The sequence below is a fragment of the Barbus barbus genome (genome assembly GCF_936440315.1).
Source record: "Barbus barbus genome assembly, chromosome: 9".
Taxonomy (NCBI): domain Eukaryota; kingdom Metazoa; phylum Chordata; class Actinopteri; order Cypriniformes; family Cyprinidae; genus Barbus; species Barbus barbus.
Window position 1 is genome coordinate 29,033,566 of NC_136737.1, and position 14,208 is coordinate 29,047,773.

At 39.9% G+C, this 14,208-nt stretch overlaps 1 protein-coding gene across 6 annotated transcripts in view; it reads left to right on the top strand.

The window, feature by feature from the left end:
• The window catches only part of LOC306874646 (NLR family CARD domain-containing protein 3-like), a 45,258-nt gene that overhangs the window by 5,831 nt on the left and 25,219 nt on the right, over positions 1 to 14,208 (top strand). For all 6 annotated transcript variants that reach the window (XR_013784641.1, XR_013784642.1, XR_013784643.1 and 3 more), the window contains exons 5-8: positions 850 to 1,054; positions 1,212 to 2,973; positions 5,286 to 5,372; positions 13,520 to 13,693. Coding sequence is in view for 2 of the 6 variants with exons in the window: in XM_079424814.1 (XP_079280940.1) it covers positions 850 to 1,054; positions 1,212 to 2,973; positions 5,286 to 5,372; positions 13,520 to 13,693 (2,228 nt within the window). In the remaining 4 variants the exon portion in view is untranslated. The remainder of the gene's footprint in view (positions 1 to 849; positions 1,055 to 1,211; positions 2,974 to 5,285; positions 5,373 to 13,519; positions 13,694 to 14,208) is intronic.

Consider the following 14,208-nt stretch of genomic DNA (forward strand, 5'->3'; position numbering starts at 1 on the left):
GAATGAGAGAGGCTTGTGAGCCCAATGCCGTTTAGTTTCGCTTTAATTCATTCATTTCAGCTTGACGTTGTATTATAATGAATGCCACTATAGCCTCATTTGTGTTTTACTTCATAGTTTAATATAACATTTTATAGCTACTATTTTTTTCATTCTTGTTTTGTAATAGCCTTAAATTTAAAGGGTTTCTTGTGGATTAACGAGAACTAAATAATCTATATAGTGTTTATAATGTTTATGAATGTTTCGTTCAATTTACTGGTATTTAATATACATATAAATTAATGCTATTGTTTGCAATTATAAGGTTAAATGAGTTATAAGGTTTTTATTTTTTGAATAAAATCAATTTCTCTTTCATGAGATCACTTCCTCTTTTTGGCGGGTTATGTTTCTCCGTGTCGTAAACTCTAGGGGCCAGGTTTCTAAACCGGGGTGTTTTTAGGGGCGTGATATTCAAACGACGATTGTTTTCTGCCGCCACATTTATCAATGTACATCTTTCTATGATGGGATTGACGGCATACGACTGTTTCATAAATCTGTGCAATCCTCTCTGTAATAGTCACATTTACTTTCCTACCAGTGTAAGATCATTTGTAGGCCACTATAAAGCAGATCAATGATCACTAAAGTAGAGAAGCTGAATCCATATGTAACCTGACTGCTGCACAAAGATGAACATCAATCTAGCAAACAGCCAATCCAGTCAAACTCCCTCTTTTAACCTCAGTATCTGTAGACGCTGATGTCTGAGCAAACAGTGGAAGTTATTAGCAGCTGTGATATAATTCAGTGATGTTTAGTATTCATGCCTTTGACTAAACAAAATAATATTCACTATTTCAGGATCTTGAGCAGAAAATCATCTCTGTGATGAAGAGTGAGCTGAAAGGTTTTAAGAGACTACTGAGTCCAGATTACCCAGAATGCTCTGAAAGAGACCATTATGCTGACGAGGATCATATCAGAGTCAGAGAGGGGCTTCTGAAGATCACACTGTTCATCCTGAGGAAGATGAACCAGACAGACCTCGCTAACACACTACAGACCAGTAAGAGCTCTGGATCAGCTGATTATAGCCTGTGTTTTTATTATGAACCTTCTGTCTCTGAATCTCATGACACAATCTAATATCTAACATATCAAACCTAAAAATACATTTCTAAAATATTGCTCTGCCAATAACAAGAATTATTTCCTTTGCTCAGAACTGATGCCAGTGTATCAACAAAAACTCAGATCCAGACTACAGGATAAATATCAGAGAATCAATGAAGGACTGTCCAATCATGGAGACTCAACACGTCTGAATGAGATCTACACAGAGCTCTACATCACAGAGGGAGGCAGTGGAGAGGTCAATAATGAACATGAGGTGAGACAGATTGAGACAGTGTCCAGGAGACCAGAGACACAGGAGACACCAATCAACTGCAATGACATATTTAAACCCTCACCTGGACAAGACAAACCCATCAGAACTGTGCTGACTAAAGGAGTCGCTGGAATTGGAAAAACAGTCTCTGTGCAGAAGTTCATTCTGGACTGGGCTGAAGGAAAAGCCAATCAGGATGTTCATTTCATATTTCCACTTCCTTTCAGGGAGCTGAATCTGATACAGAAACATCTCAGTCTTGTGGATCTTCTAAACCAGCTTCACACAGAAACCAGAGAATTTAAGTCAGCAGATTATGAAGACTACAAAGTCATGTTCATATTTGATGGTCTGGATGAGTGTCGACTGCGTCTAGATTTCCAAAACAATCGGAGCTTGTCTGATGTGACAGAATCAGCCTCAGTGGATGTGCTGCTGACCAACCTCATCAAGGGCAATCTACTTCCTTCTGCTCTCCTCTGGATCACCTCTCGACCAGCAGCAGCCAATCAGATCCCTCCTGAGTGTGTCCACCAGGTCACAGAGGTACGAGGATTCAACGACCCTCAGAAGGAGGAATATTTCAGGAAGAGAATAAATGATCCGAGTCTGGCTGATAGGATCGTCACACACATCCGATCATCAAGAAGTCTGTTCATCATGTGTCACATCCCAGTCTTCTGCTGGATTTCAGCCGCTGTTCTGGAGAGGATGATGGGTAAAGCAGAGAGAGCAGAGATTCCCAAGACTCTCACACAAATGTTCACGCACTTCCTGATCTTTCAGACCAAACTGAAGACGCAGAAGTATGATGGGAAATATGAACTTGATCCTGATCAGACTAGAAAGACTATTCTGTCTCTAGGAAAACTGGCTTTTGAACAGCTGGAAAAAGGGAACCTGATCTTCTATGAAGAGGACCTGAAAGAGAGCGGCATTGATGTCAGAGAAGTGTCCGTGTACTCAGGAGTTTGTACCCAGATCTTCAGAGAGGAGTCTGGACTGCAGCTGGGGAAGGTGTACAGCTTTGTTCATCTGAGTATTCAGGAGTTTCTTGCTGCTTTATTCAAGCTGCTGTCCTTTTCTGAACAAAACACAGGACTGAGGAATATATTAAAGTCAACAATGACCAGTTTACTGAAGAGAGAAGTGGACAAGGCCTTACAGAGTGAGAACGGACACTGGGACCTTTTCCTCCGGTTCCTTCTAGGTCTCTCACTAGAGTCTAATCAGACTCTCTTACAAGGCCTCCTGAGAAAGACAGTAAGCAGCTCTCAGATCAATCAGGAAACAGCTGAATACATCAAACAGAAGATCAGGGAGAATCCCTCTCCAGAGAAATCCATCAATCTGTTCCACTGTCTGAATGAACTGAATGATCGTTCACTGGAGCAGGAGGTACAAACATACCTGAGCAGAACAGATGACCGTCGTCTCTCTGGAGTCTCTCTGTCTGCTGCTCAGTGGTCGGCTCTGGTGTTTGTGCTGCTGAACTCAGAAGAAGAGCTGGATGAGTTTAATCTGAGTAAATATGATCGATCAGAAGAATGTCTCCTGAGGCTGCTGCCAGTGATCAAAGCATCTAGAAAGATTGAGTGAGTATTTTACAGTGTCTTTGTTTTATTGACTTTATTGTGAACAGTAGGCCTGTGTTTCTCTACACTGTTTCTGTATATTTTGAGGTCTTTCTTATTTGACACACTCAGCTAACATCACAGAGCGCTCTACTAATGACCTGAAGTGTTGAATCAAGTGTGTTTGATAAGAGAGGTTCATCCAAACTGTGCAAAGATGAGGTGTCTCCAGGAACAGGGTTGTTACTCTCTGATATTACAAATATTGAATTAGAATTAAAAAAAAATTTCTCTGTGTGTGTGTGTGTGTGTGTGTGTTTGTGTGAGAGTGTGTGTGTGTGTGTGCGTGTGGAAAGCCATATAAACAGAGGAGCTCATAAGTTTTTCAGCCTGGTTCATATGAGAACCTGGAGATTTGGTTTGGTCCTCACACAGGCCACGGCATGCAGTGTGACCCATAAAATATAACTATAAAAAAATAAATTAATAATAGTGATAATAATATTGCACTTTATTTAGTTTTTATTTAAATTAAATAATAAACTAAATAATCAAGTGTGATAATACTATTTTATTTTAAAAAGGGAGTATTACATACACACACAATTATTTTATATTAAAGTTAAAAATAAAATGCTAATATTTTGACACATTGTTATTTTTAATTGTAATTTTCATCATTTTCAAAAGTGAAATCGGCGAGCTTTTATTTTGTCGGGTTGCCGGCAAGTAAGTTTATGCGCTTCCGGGTTTAGAGCCGCTGATTGAAGAGTAGTGGTGGAAATTTTGATTCTTTCCAGAGACTCGTTCATTTTTCGTTCGTTCACCAAAATGATTCGTTCAGATTCGTTCACTAATTCGTTCAGTGACCATTTTTCCATATTACACAAATACGTCAGCATGTGCGGCAAAATGTGTTGTTCAACTAACGTATTTACTTGTTACAAAATAAAAACCGATTTGGCTTCATTAAAAATTGTGCCCTTCTCATTAAATGAATAAAATAAGTCTAAATAAGTGATCAAAGTCATTACTCTTTTTATCTTTTAAATTACACTCTTTTCGGATGACCAAAGCACAAGTGTTTTTTTTTATTTGTTTGCATACTAGGCTAGTTAACATTTAATTGTTTAGGCAGAGATTTACACGTTCAAATCTGAGATTATGTTAAACGAGGAGTTATGTTCTGTATGTAAAATATGAATATAAACAAGCGTGCACAGTACGGATACCTGTGCTTTGCATCCGCTTTCTGCTGATTGATGAACTAGATTGACAGAATGGCCGACCTACCCGGTCAACGAACTGGGTATAGCTACCAGTTCGTTCAATTCGTTCACGAACGGGAGATCTCTCTCTCGTTCAGACTCAAAACAGAGCCATCTCGGTCAATGATGCTATTATATTCGTTCGTTCGATCCAACCAATTACATGCCCCTTCTAAACCCGAGCTGAAATGCTATTTGCTGACGTGAGTCACGTGACGCAAATGAGATGGGATGACGTGACGCAAATAATCAATACTGCCATATTTTTTTATGTTTCACAGTTTTTAAACAAAAGTGCATGACATGACTAACATAATGAAATCTTTTTTTATTTAAAAGTATGTAACTGTTCAAACGTAAAACAACAATAATATAAATAAATAAAACGAAATGATAAATAAAAAAAATAAAACAATAATATAAAAAAATAAAACAAAGAACCAGTTGTTCGAACGACGAACGTAATAATGAGACGAGATGTATGTATGTAACAGTTCATTTGACTCTTTCAAACTCAAAGCAACTCAGTGAAGGGCGTATTCGTTCACTAGATTCAACAAATCACATGCTCCGTCCTCGTATCATACTCGAAGGCTATTGGCTCGAGGTTTAGTCATTCTTTGACAGATGAAACGGTCCAGAGCTACGCATGCGCGCAATAGCGGCGCGCTGCGGTGGAGGGAGGAATTTCAGTGAACGAGAAATATGAGTCAATGGATTACGTGAACGAGAATGATTCGTTCACCTAAAAGATTCGTTCAAAAAGAACGATTCGTTCACGAACGTAACATCACTATTGAAGAGCGTCAGTGAATGAAATGTCACAGTTTTGCTTTGAAAACGGCAGCGGCTAGATTATGCTTTCATGAACATTTCTCCATTGTAAGTCTATGGGATTTTTTTGTCTGCTTTTTTGTCTGCTGTGTGAACATCGTAGGTCCGATCACTTAGAAAAGATACAGCACTCCTCTCCTCAATGATCCGGTTGATTTAACACCTCATTCATGGGTCTGTGACAAACAGTGAATGAACGTAATCTTTATTTTTTCTGTATTTTCTCTGCAGTCTTTCCTGTTGCAGTATTACAGAGAAAGGCTGGTCTGCTCTGAGTTCAGCTCTGGAGGATCCACACTGTAAACTACAGAAACTACAGTAAGTGTTATTATATTATTAAACACAAAAACTGTGTGAAAATACTGCCAAACAAAAACATTTCATGTTAAAGCGATAGTTCACCCAAAAACTCTGTCTTCACTTTAATTATCTTCAAGTCATTTCCAAACAGCATGACAAACACAATGATTGAACTGAATGTGCTCAAGACTAATGTATGTTTATCTCGGCTGGATAAAAGAAGCCAGGGTCACACTAGTAGCCTAAAGTTTTGATGGATGATGATTGTCATCAAGGTAAAGATGATTACAGTCACATACAGGATGGTGCATTAGGTGTGTGTTGTGTCTGTTATTTGATGCACAAACGAACCGTGTGTATTTGTGCTCTCGGTGCACTGATCACTATAATATCATATTTCTGCTTGAACACAGCTCAGGATATTCACCTAGTTGAATACACAGAGTTTTATAACGGATGCTCGTGTGTTTTGGAGAAGTTTGTGAGGATCAGTGGTGTTCATGTACATACGGGCATCAGACGCTCAAACAGCTTGTTCTGACAGAGGAAATATTCACTGATGGTGTCGAGCTGCCTTCAGATCGCTGAGTTCAGAGATACATACTTTTACATACTTTGTAGATATTAAACACAACTTTAGAGACATTTTTGTGAAGTGTGTTCATGGGATGCTTAAATCTTTCTTGAATTTGCTTTGTTTAAAAAAATGACATGAAAATACGAAGGTTTTAGTGAATAGAAAAGTTTGGGCTTGCAGTATTGATTTGGAGAAGAGGGGGTCTTGGAGTAAAAAAGGTTGAGAAGCACTGCTTTAGGTAAATGCAGGCATTATTGAACATTATTTTATTATTTTTTAAATAACAATTTAACTTAATGCAATATAAAGATACATCCCAACCAGCTTTTTTATTTAGGCCTATTTATTTTTTTAAAGTAGATCCCCGCTCAAGAAAGTGTGGTCACCCCTGGGATATACACTTATTGTGCCTTCACATGCTATCGGAGTAATCAGGAAATTGGATGTGAACGGCCTTTCAAGTCATATTTACTACTGGGAAATTCAGAAATAATTTTGATTCCAGAGTTTCTGAGTTGGGCGGGTCATAATCTTTAAACATGGTGGAGGGGACAACCATTGCTGCTGTCTGTTCTCACAACAACTACATCCCTTTGCCTGGTCGCTTAAGTACTGTATTTATAGGCTAGATATCAACGATCATTCAAAGCATATGTTATGTTTTATAAGCAGTGAAATAAACATGTATTTGACTGAAATTCCAGGATTGTCAGAAAACTGCATGTATAGCACGGTGAATGTTTATCAACCAATGGGATGCTACAATTTATTATTTCTGACATTAAAGCACTTGAACACAACAAGCTCGTAATCACGACTTCATAAGTGGGAAATAAGACATTTCCGATAGCACGTGAAGGCAGCGTTATAGACCAATGAACAACAAAGTACATAAGTATCAGCCAAAATGAAACATACAGATACATTTTCTGAAATCATAATGACTAGTAGATCATGTGGAGGCTGATGTTTCCTCAAATCTGTGTCCAGGACAGAACAGACTAAAGGCTCATGGATGAATGGAGCAGTAGCACGTCATCAGAGACCTTTTGATTTCTGTCTATCACTGATTAGCAAGTTGTACTGAAGTGACCAGAACTACACTTTCTGTTCTGATCAAGCAGTAGGCGGCCGACTTAAAGGTGCAGTGTGTAGATTTTAGCAGCATGTAGCGGTTGAGTTTGTGAATTACAAGCAACGGCTCAGTCTCCCGCTCACCGCTCCCTTTAGAGAAGCTACGGAGGCCGATAAAGGGCTAAGATGTCGTAGTCTGAGACAGCAGAGAGTAGCCAGCAATGAGGTTTCTTTACAGAGGGAAATTAAGGAAGTATATTTACTTAATTTCCCTTATTGTCTACCCCTGTACTTGTACATCATTGTGTGGGAGTTTTATTCTCATGAACTAGATTAGCAGTAGACAGTCACTTAAAGAATAGGTTAACCTTGCACCCTCTGACTAATGGCTCTTTTCCACTGCGTGGTACGACTCGGCTCGGCACGGTTCAGAACGGCACGACACGGCTCAGTTCGGCTCGTTTTGTGTTTGCACTGCAGTTTAGTACCGCTTTAGAGTGGACGGGATTATTCACGTGTCGTTATAGTTGCACCGCCTCTACTGCCGTGACTCCTGAAAAACGTTTTAATTCTGCGTCGCTCCATCACGCTCTCGCTGGATCCGCTCCTCGGCTATCAACGAGAGGAACATCTGTACTTCCTCAACAGACAACGAAACAGCCATTTTTTGGTTGTTTAAAAAAGGTGCGCTCATTCAAAAGTTGCGTTTGATCCTTCGCTGGCTGTGCTGATTTAAATCAGTGACAATTTTCTCCGGCCAATCAGTGATCAGCAGAGTTTAAACGTCATGTTTTGCTAACGGTACAGCTCGCTTGAAACCTCGGCCGAGGTGGTGCTAAAAAAAGTACCAGGTACTGTTCCCAGTGGAAAACCCACCAGAAGTGAGCTGTACTGAACCGTGCCGCACTATGCAGTGGAAAAGCTCCATAAATTCAGACTGGAGAGTTGTGATCGTGAGATTCATGTGTGTGAGTCTGCACGTGTGTGTGTAATTGTGTGTGTGTGTGTGTGTGTAATTGTGTGTGCGTGTGTGATTGTGTGTGTGCCTGGGTTTCCGTTGTCCGGTAATTGCCGGACATTGGCCGGAAAAAAAATGAAATGTCCGACAAAATTAAATCTCTCCGGTCAAATTGTCCGATTAAAATGGCCTAATAATCCCGCCCCACTAACACAATTTGAATTTGAGAATAAGCCTAAAATGTATAAAGCAAAAATACACCGACCTTTGGCTATGTTATAAAGGAACAGGCTCTACCGTTTGAAAGTTATTAAACAACATCGCATGCTGCATTTAAAATAAAGCGCACGCCTAAGGGGCCGCTCACATATCGCGTCTTTTGCGCGCTCAAGTTCGTTATTTCAAATGGAGACGCTCATAATGAAAGTGACGCGCTCGTTTTTTCCAGGCGCGTCCGCGCCGCATCGAGATAAAAACATCTCAACTTTTCAGAATGCCGCAAGCGCACCGCAGGTCATGTGACAAGAACCAACCAATCAGCTTCCTCACCTTTTCCGTTACTTTGAAACCTCAGCAGCGTTTTTGAAGTATGGGGTGCACCCAAACACTGCGGCGTTTTTTTATTTTCTTAGTAAATAAATCTTGTAACAGAGTTACAGCAAGTGTTTTTCGGTGTTGGAAATCCATTGCTGAAATGTCCTTGTTGTAACGGAGAGCGCAGCTGATGGTTGTTTAGCAACGACAGACGCCTCCGGAGCAGAGCCGGCGCCAGGGCACCTCCATCAGGGGGGCATTTGAATTTCCAGGGGGGGCACAAATCACGTGTGTGTGTGGGGGGGGGGGGTTGAGCCGCTGACGCTCGCTAAAGCATGCAATCGCTTTCTTATGCTGTTTTATTGGTTTCACTTTCGCTTTTGAAATCGATCACTTTCAGCAAGGAGGGGAGAGGATGGAAAGTGGGAGCACAGTAACTCGTTGGGGGGGGGGGGGGCATGGCCCGAGAATTAAAATGTTTAACCAATGCCAATCATTAAAAAGAGCTTGTCAGTAAAACTTCTTAACGCCGTTGGATCCTCAAGATCTCAGCGAAAGCTCATGACTAGAGCCCTGCACTGGCCTCAAATTCAGGCCCTAGCCCGGCCCACGTCCGACAGCTTATCAGAATTACTGGCCCGAGTCCAACCCAAGCGCGTCTTTTTTTTTTCCCCTTCTCCTAAAACAGTTTATACTACTGTTTCGGCAATTACAATTGTTCAGTTTTGTGTGTAATGGCAAAATTAACATATTTCGTTTTGTTTTTTTATTAAGTTAATTTAGAAAAACGTTTGGAGCATTTTTGTTCGTTAAATAGCCTATACGTCTTTGTTTTTTTTAAGTAACGACCAAGCGGCCAGCGGCATGAGCTGATCATAGCCTATGTTTGATCAATTTAGCCTTCTCATATCATCAGGACCTGCCTAAAATAAAATCTATAGATATACTAAAACAGTTCAAGTAGCCTATATAACAATGTTTAAACATTAAACCTGCTATAATAATAATGTGCGCTATATCTAAGTGTGTGCGGAGAGGAAGCTAAAGCGCGCTCTGCAGGACATGGAGGCACCAGCAAACACATGGATTTATTTCAGTGGAAACAAATTAAAATAACCTACGCCCTCATTTATTTATTTATTGATAAAGGTAAGAGTAATACACCATTCGGACCTGTAAAGGGTCTACTTGTATTTGTGGGCACTCACAATACCAACAAAAGGCTTTTATAAAACAAAGAAAACAAACATGATGCGCTTTCTGCCGTCTTTAACAGGAGCGCTTCCCAAAAATGAACCGAAGCTGAGCAAATACATGCCTCACAGACATGATAAATATATCTATAGAAAGCTTTAAATTATCACTTAACGAAATAAAAAAAAATTAAAACAAAAACTCTTTTATTATAATCTTAATCATAATCAATAAAGATGCATTTCTCTCTAAAGGCGCGTCTAATGAGGAGACGGTGAGTCAGGATCAGCAGCTTCATCCTTGCGACACAGACTCAGAAAACATTAGTTTAGTAGTAAATAATTCAAATATTTCCTTACTATTTCCCGCAGACACATTCATGGTTATGTTTGCTGGGGTTTTGCAGCAAGCTTTAGTCTATAGCGTGCATTTGAATGCAGAACTGCTGCTGCTCTCAGTCGCGGCACGGTCTCCTGTTGTTTCCACCAGCGCGGCAGTTTTTTTCATCGCCAATGGATAGATGTCTACAATATAAAATAAGGAGAAACCCAAAACAGGCCCGATGCCTGGCCCGCGTCTTAACTATGACGTGGAAATTGACCCGAAGCCCGGCCCTAGAGGCGTACAAAAGACGGGCCCATCGGCCAGGGCCGAAATGCAGGGCTCTACTCGTAACTCCACCCCGCCTCCTTTCAGATTGAGCGCCGCGCACAGCCTGGAGGAAACAGATCTCCGCTTTTTCTCAATGCATGGGTAAATAAATAATAACTGATGTTTGAATAGTACAAAGTTTTCTTCACTCAGCAGACTCCTCCAGGGCGGGCACTAGTGACTCACAGGGAGGGCCAGGCCCCCCATTGCCCGCCCATTGCGCCGGTACTGCTCCGGAGCGCAACCGCCCGAGCGCTTTGGAAAAAAAGAGAAAGCTGCGCGCCTTGCGTTTTCCACGCGTTTTTAGGCGCGATATGTGAATGGCCCCTGAGACGTCTATTTATAATAAGCGCAGCATTCTTTTGTAGGCCTATAATTCTAATATCGGTCTCACCTATATTATATTATCTTATGCTCTTCAATAATATGCAGAACCAGCGATCAGAAGGATTATTTGCCATTTTACAAGCATTGAGTCTTCGGACACCGCTCCTCTTATCGATGCCATAAGCCTGCGACGTGATGCCCTCGCTGTCATGACAGAGCTCCGTGGCTATGGAGGATTGCATTTCTCCACAGCCTGCGAAGTCCTCATATGTGATTTCAACGAAATGTATCCAGAGTGGACCAAGCTCGCCAAGATAGCCTGTGTAATCCCTGAGTGTTCCTGCAGAGAGGGGGTTCTCGCTGCAGAATCGGATCAAGACGAAGCAGCGAAGTCGCCTTGCGGAGAACAAGGTTACGCGCCTTATGCGCATTGCAAGTTGTGGAGAGACTCTGGGAAGTTTTGATTTTAAGTCGGCAGCTGCACAATTCAGCACTGCAAAACAGCGTAAAAAGTAGCCTAAAATGACAGTGTTATAGGCCTAGTCATTTGTTTGTTCCAGTTAATTTGACAAGGAGTCATTTCACGGTGGCCAATTTAAATGTTACCAGTTAAATGAGACATATTGAGAGTGTATAATTAAGTTCGCTTGAGTAAAAACAATAGGCTACTATTCAGATATTTTATGTGGGGAAGGGGGATTGGTTTGTTAAACTATGAATGTGAAACCATAGTAAAAACAATTGGCGTTGATTGACGCCAATCGGACGTTCATGTTTTTTTCCGTCTATTTGAAAGTTAGGCTAATAAACGTTGCATTCTACACGGCCTGATTATGTCATTTTTTAAGTTACATAGCCTGCCTCCAGTTTTCCTCAACTTGACTAATTAAGAGGCGATAATTGAACGGCACATCACCAAAATGTCCGGAAAACGAAACCTCTGCCGGTCACTTTGACCGGCACCATTTTTTTCTAGCGGAAACTCTGGTGTGTGCGTGTAATTGTGTGTGTGTGTGCGTGTGTGTGTGTGTGTGTGTGTGTGTGTGTGTGTGTGTGTGTGTGTGTGATTGTGTGTGTGTAATTGTGTGTGCGTGTGTGATTGTGTGTGTGCGTGTAATTGTGTGTGCGTGTATGATTGTGTGTGTGTGTGATTGTGTGTGTGTGTGTGATTGTGTGTGCGCGTGTGATTGTGTGTGCGTGTGTGATTGTGTGTGCGTGTAATTGTGTGTGCGTGTGTGATTGTGTGTGTGTGTAATTGTGTGTGCGTGTGTGATTGTGTGTGTGTGATTGTGTGTGCGTGATTGTGTGTGTGTGTGTGTGTGTGTGTGAGTGCATGTATGGGGTGTGATAACTCTCTACTCTCTAAGCAAACTGACAGGAGAATTAAGGTGCATACGCTCGCCAGCCGTTTGGCAAAAATCCCATAGTATTCAGGCGTTTGTTTTTTTAAATTAATGGAATGCAAAAATACAGAGTTGACATTTAAAGAATGATTATACATAATATACAAATTATATAATATTTGACACGTTAGACGTCACGGTCACGTCTCGGAGCTGCGCTCAAACTGCGCGGTGGTGACGTAGCAAAGAAAGGATTTTTTTACTTTGTATCTAGAAAGTACTTGTGGATTAACGCCTGGATAACATACGTGTGAATAAGTACATTGATAATCATTTGTCTTTCTCCTATTTTGCCCCAACGAAGGCTTTAAGATGGTAATGATCATGATAACAGTACCTGAATTGCATATCTTTTTAATGATCAAATTAAATTTTACTAATCAAAGTATGTCTAATTAATTAAAATCATGAAACTTAAACAATTTAACATCAATTTATTTAGCAAAAAATACATGTTTAGGGCCCAATTAATTGTTTTATTGTTACCAAATTCAGTTTTATTGTCTAATTATTTGAAAGTATAAAAACAAGTTTCATTTATTCTAACATTTATATTTTGTTCCTCAGAAACTCTGTGTTGTGTATTTACATTTATTAAGGCATAAAACATTCATTTAATTTATCTTTTAATTAATGAAAATGAAAATGAAATCTTGTTTTTTTGGAAAATAAAGGGGATTTAATATTACAATTAAAACATTGAAGAAATATTGTATGATTCTTCCTTAAAAATAAGGTTTTAATAATTTTAGTAGTAGTAGCCTATTACTGAACAATAGTAATATATTTCTGCCGCAATGTCTTCAAGTGAAACCAAACTTTTATTTTGACGGGTTGCCATGAATACTAATACATTTCTATGTGTTTATGATATGAGGTAGAAAATTTAGAAATGATTTATTTAGTTTCTTTTCTTTCTCTTTCTTTAAGTAGACTCATTGAGATATAGGCTATTCTAATAATAATAATAATAATAATAATATGATGATATGAGGTAGGGGTGGAACGGTTTGTGGACGGCACGCGCTAGGACCGCGGTTCAACTTAAATCTGACAACGCATCTGTAATATGGTTTGTTATAAATAACACGTAAAACAAACAGGGTTCAGCTAATGTATGTGTCTGTTGATGTGTGTGTGTGCGTGAGAGAGTGTGTGTGCGTGAGAGAGTGTGTGTGCGTGAGAGAGTGTGTGTGTGTGTGTGTGTGTGTGTGTGTGAAAGTGTCAGTTGAGATTCAAATTCATGAACATTCCGTCATTGTAAGTCTATGGGATTTTTTTGCCTGCTTTTTTCGTCCGCTGTGTGAACATCGTAGGTCCGATCACTTAGAAAAGATACAGCACTCCTCTCCTCAATGAGCCGTTCGATTTGACACCTCATTCATGGGTCTGTGACAAACAGTGAATGAACTTAACTCATCTTTAGTTTTTCTCTTTCTCTCTGCAGGCTGAGTTACTGCAGTATTGGAGAGGAAGGCTGTGCTGCTCTGAGTTCAGCTCTGAGATCAAACCCCTCACACCTGACTGAACTGGATCTGAACTATAATAATCCAGGAGACTCAGGAGTGAAGCTGCTCTCTGCTCTACTGGAGGATCCACACTGTAAACTACAGAAACTACAGTAAGTGTTATTATATTATTAAACACAAAAACTGTCTGAAAATACTGCCAAACAAAAACATTTCATGTTAAAGCGATAGTTCACCCAAAAATAAAACTCTGTCGTCACTTTAATTATCTTCAAATAATTTCAAAACAGCATGACTGTCTTCTCTGAACATAAGAGAAGATATTTAGATAAATGTTTTTTATCCACACAATGGTAAGCAATAATACCCAAACTTTGGTTACACTGTAAAAAATGTCAGACCTCCTCAACTCTCCAACAAATTTTCTAGTGACTGATTACATCTACATTTTTCCATTGAACCAACTGGATTTCTGCTAACTGAATTTGATCAATTGTGGCAACAGTCTTTTAACATTGGTTCAATGAGAAAATATGTTGAGCCAGCTGGGAAAAAATAAGTCAAACCAAACCAAGTTATTGGCCCAAATGAATATTATAAATAGTAGTAGCATACATTTTTTGTTTTACCTAATTTAAAAATGTTTATTGGTAAATGTTTAGTGCTA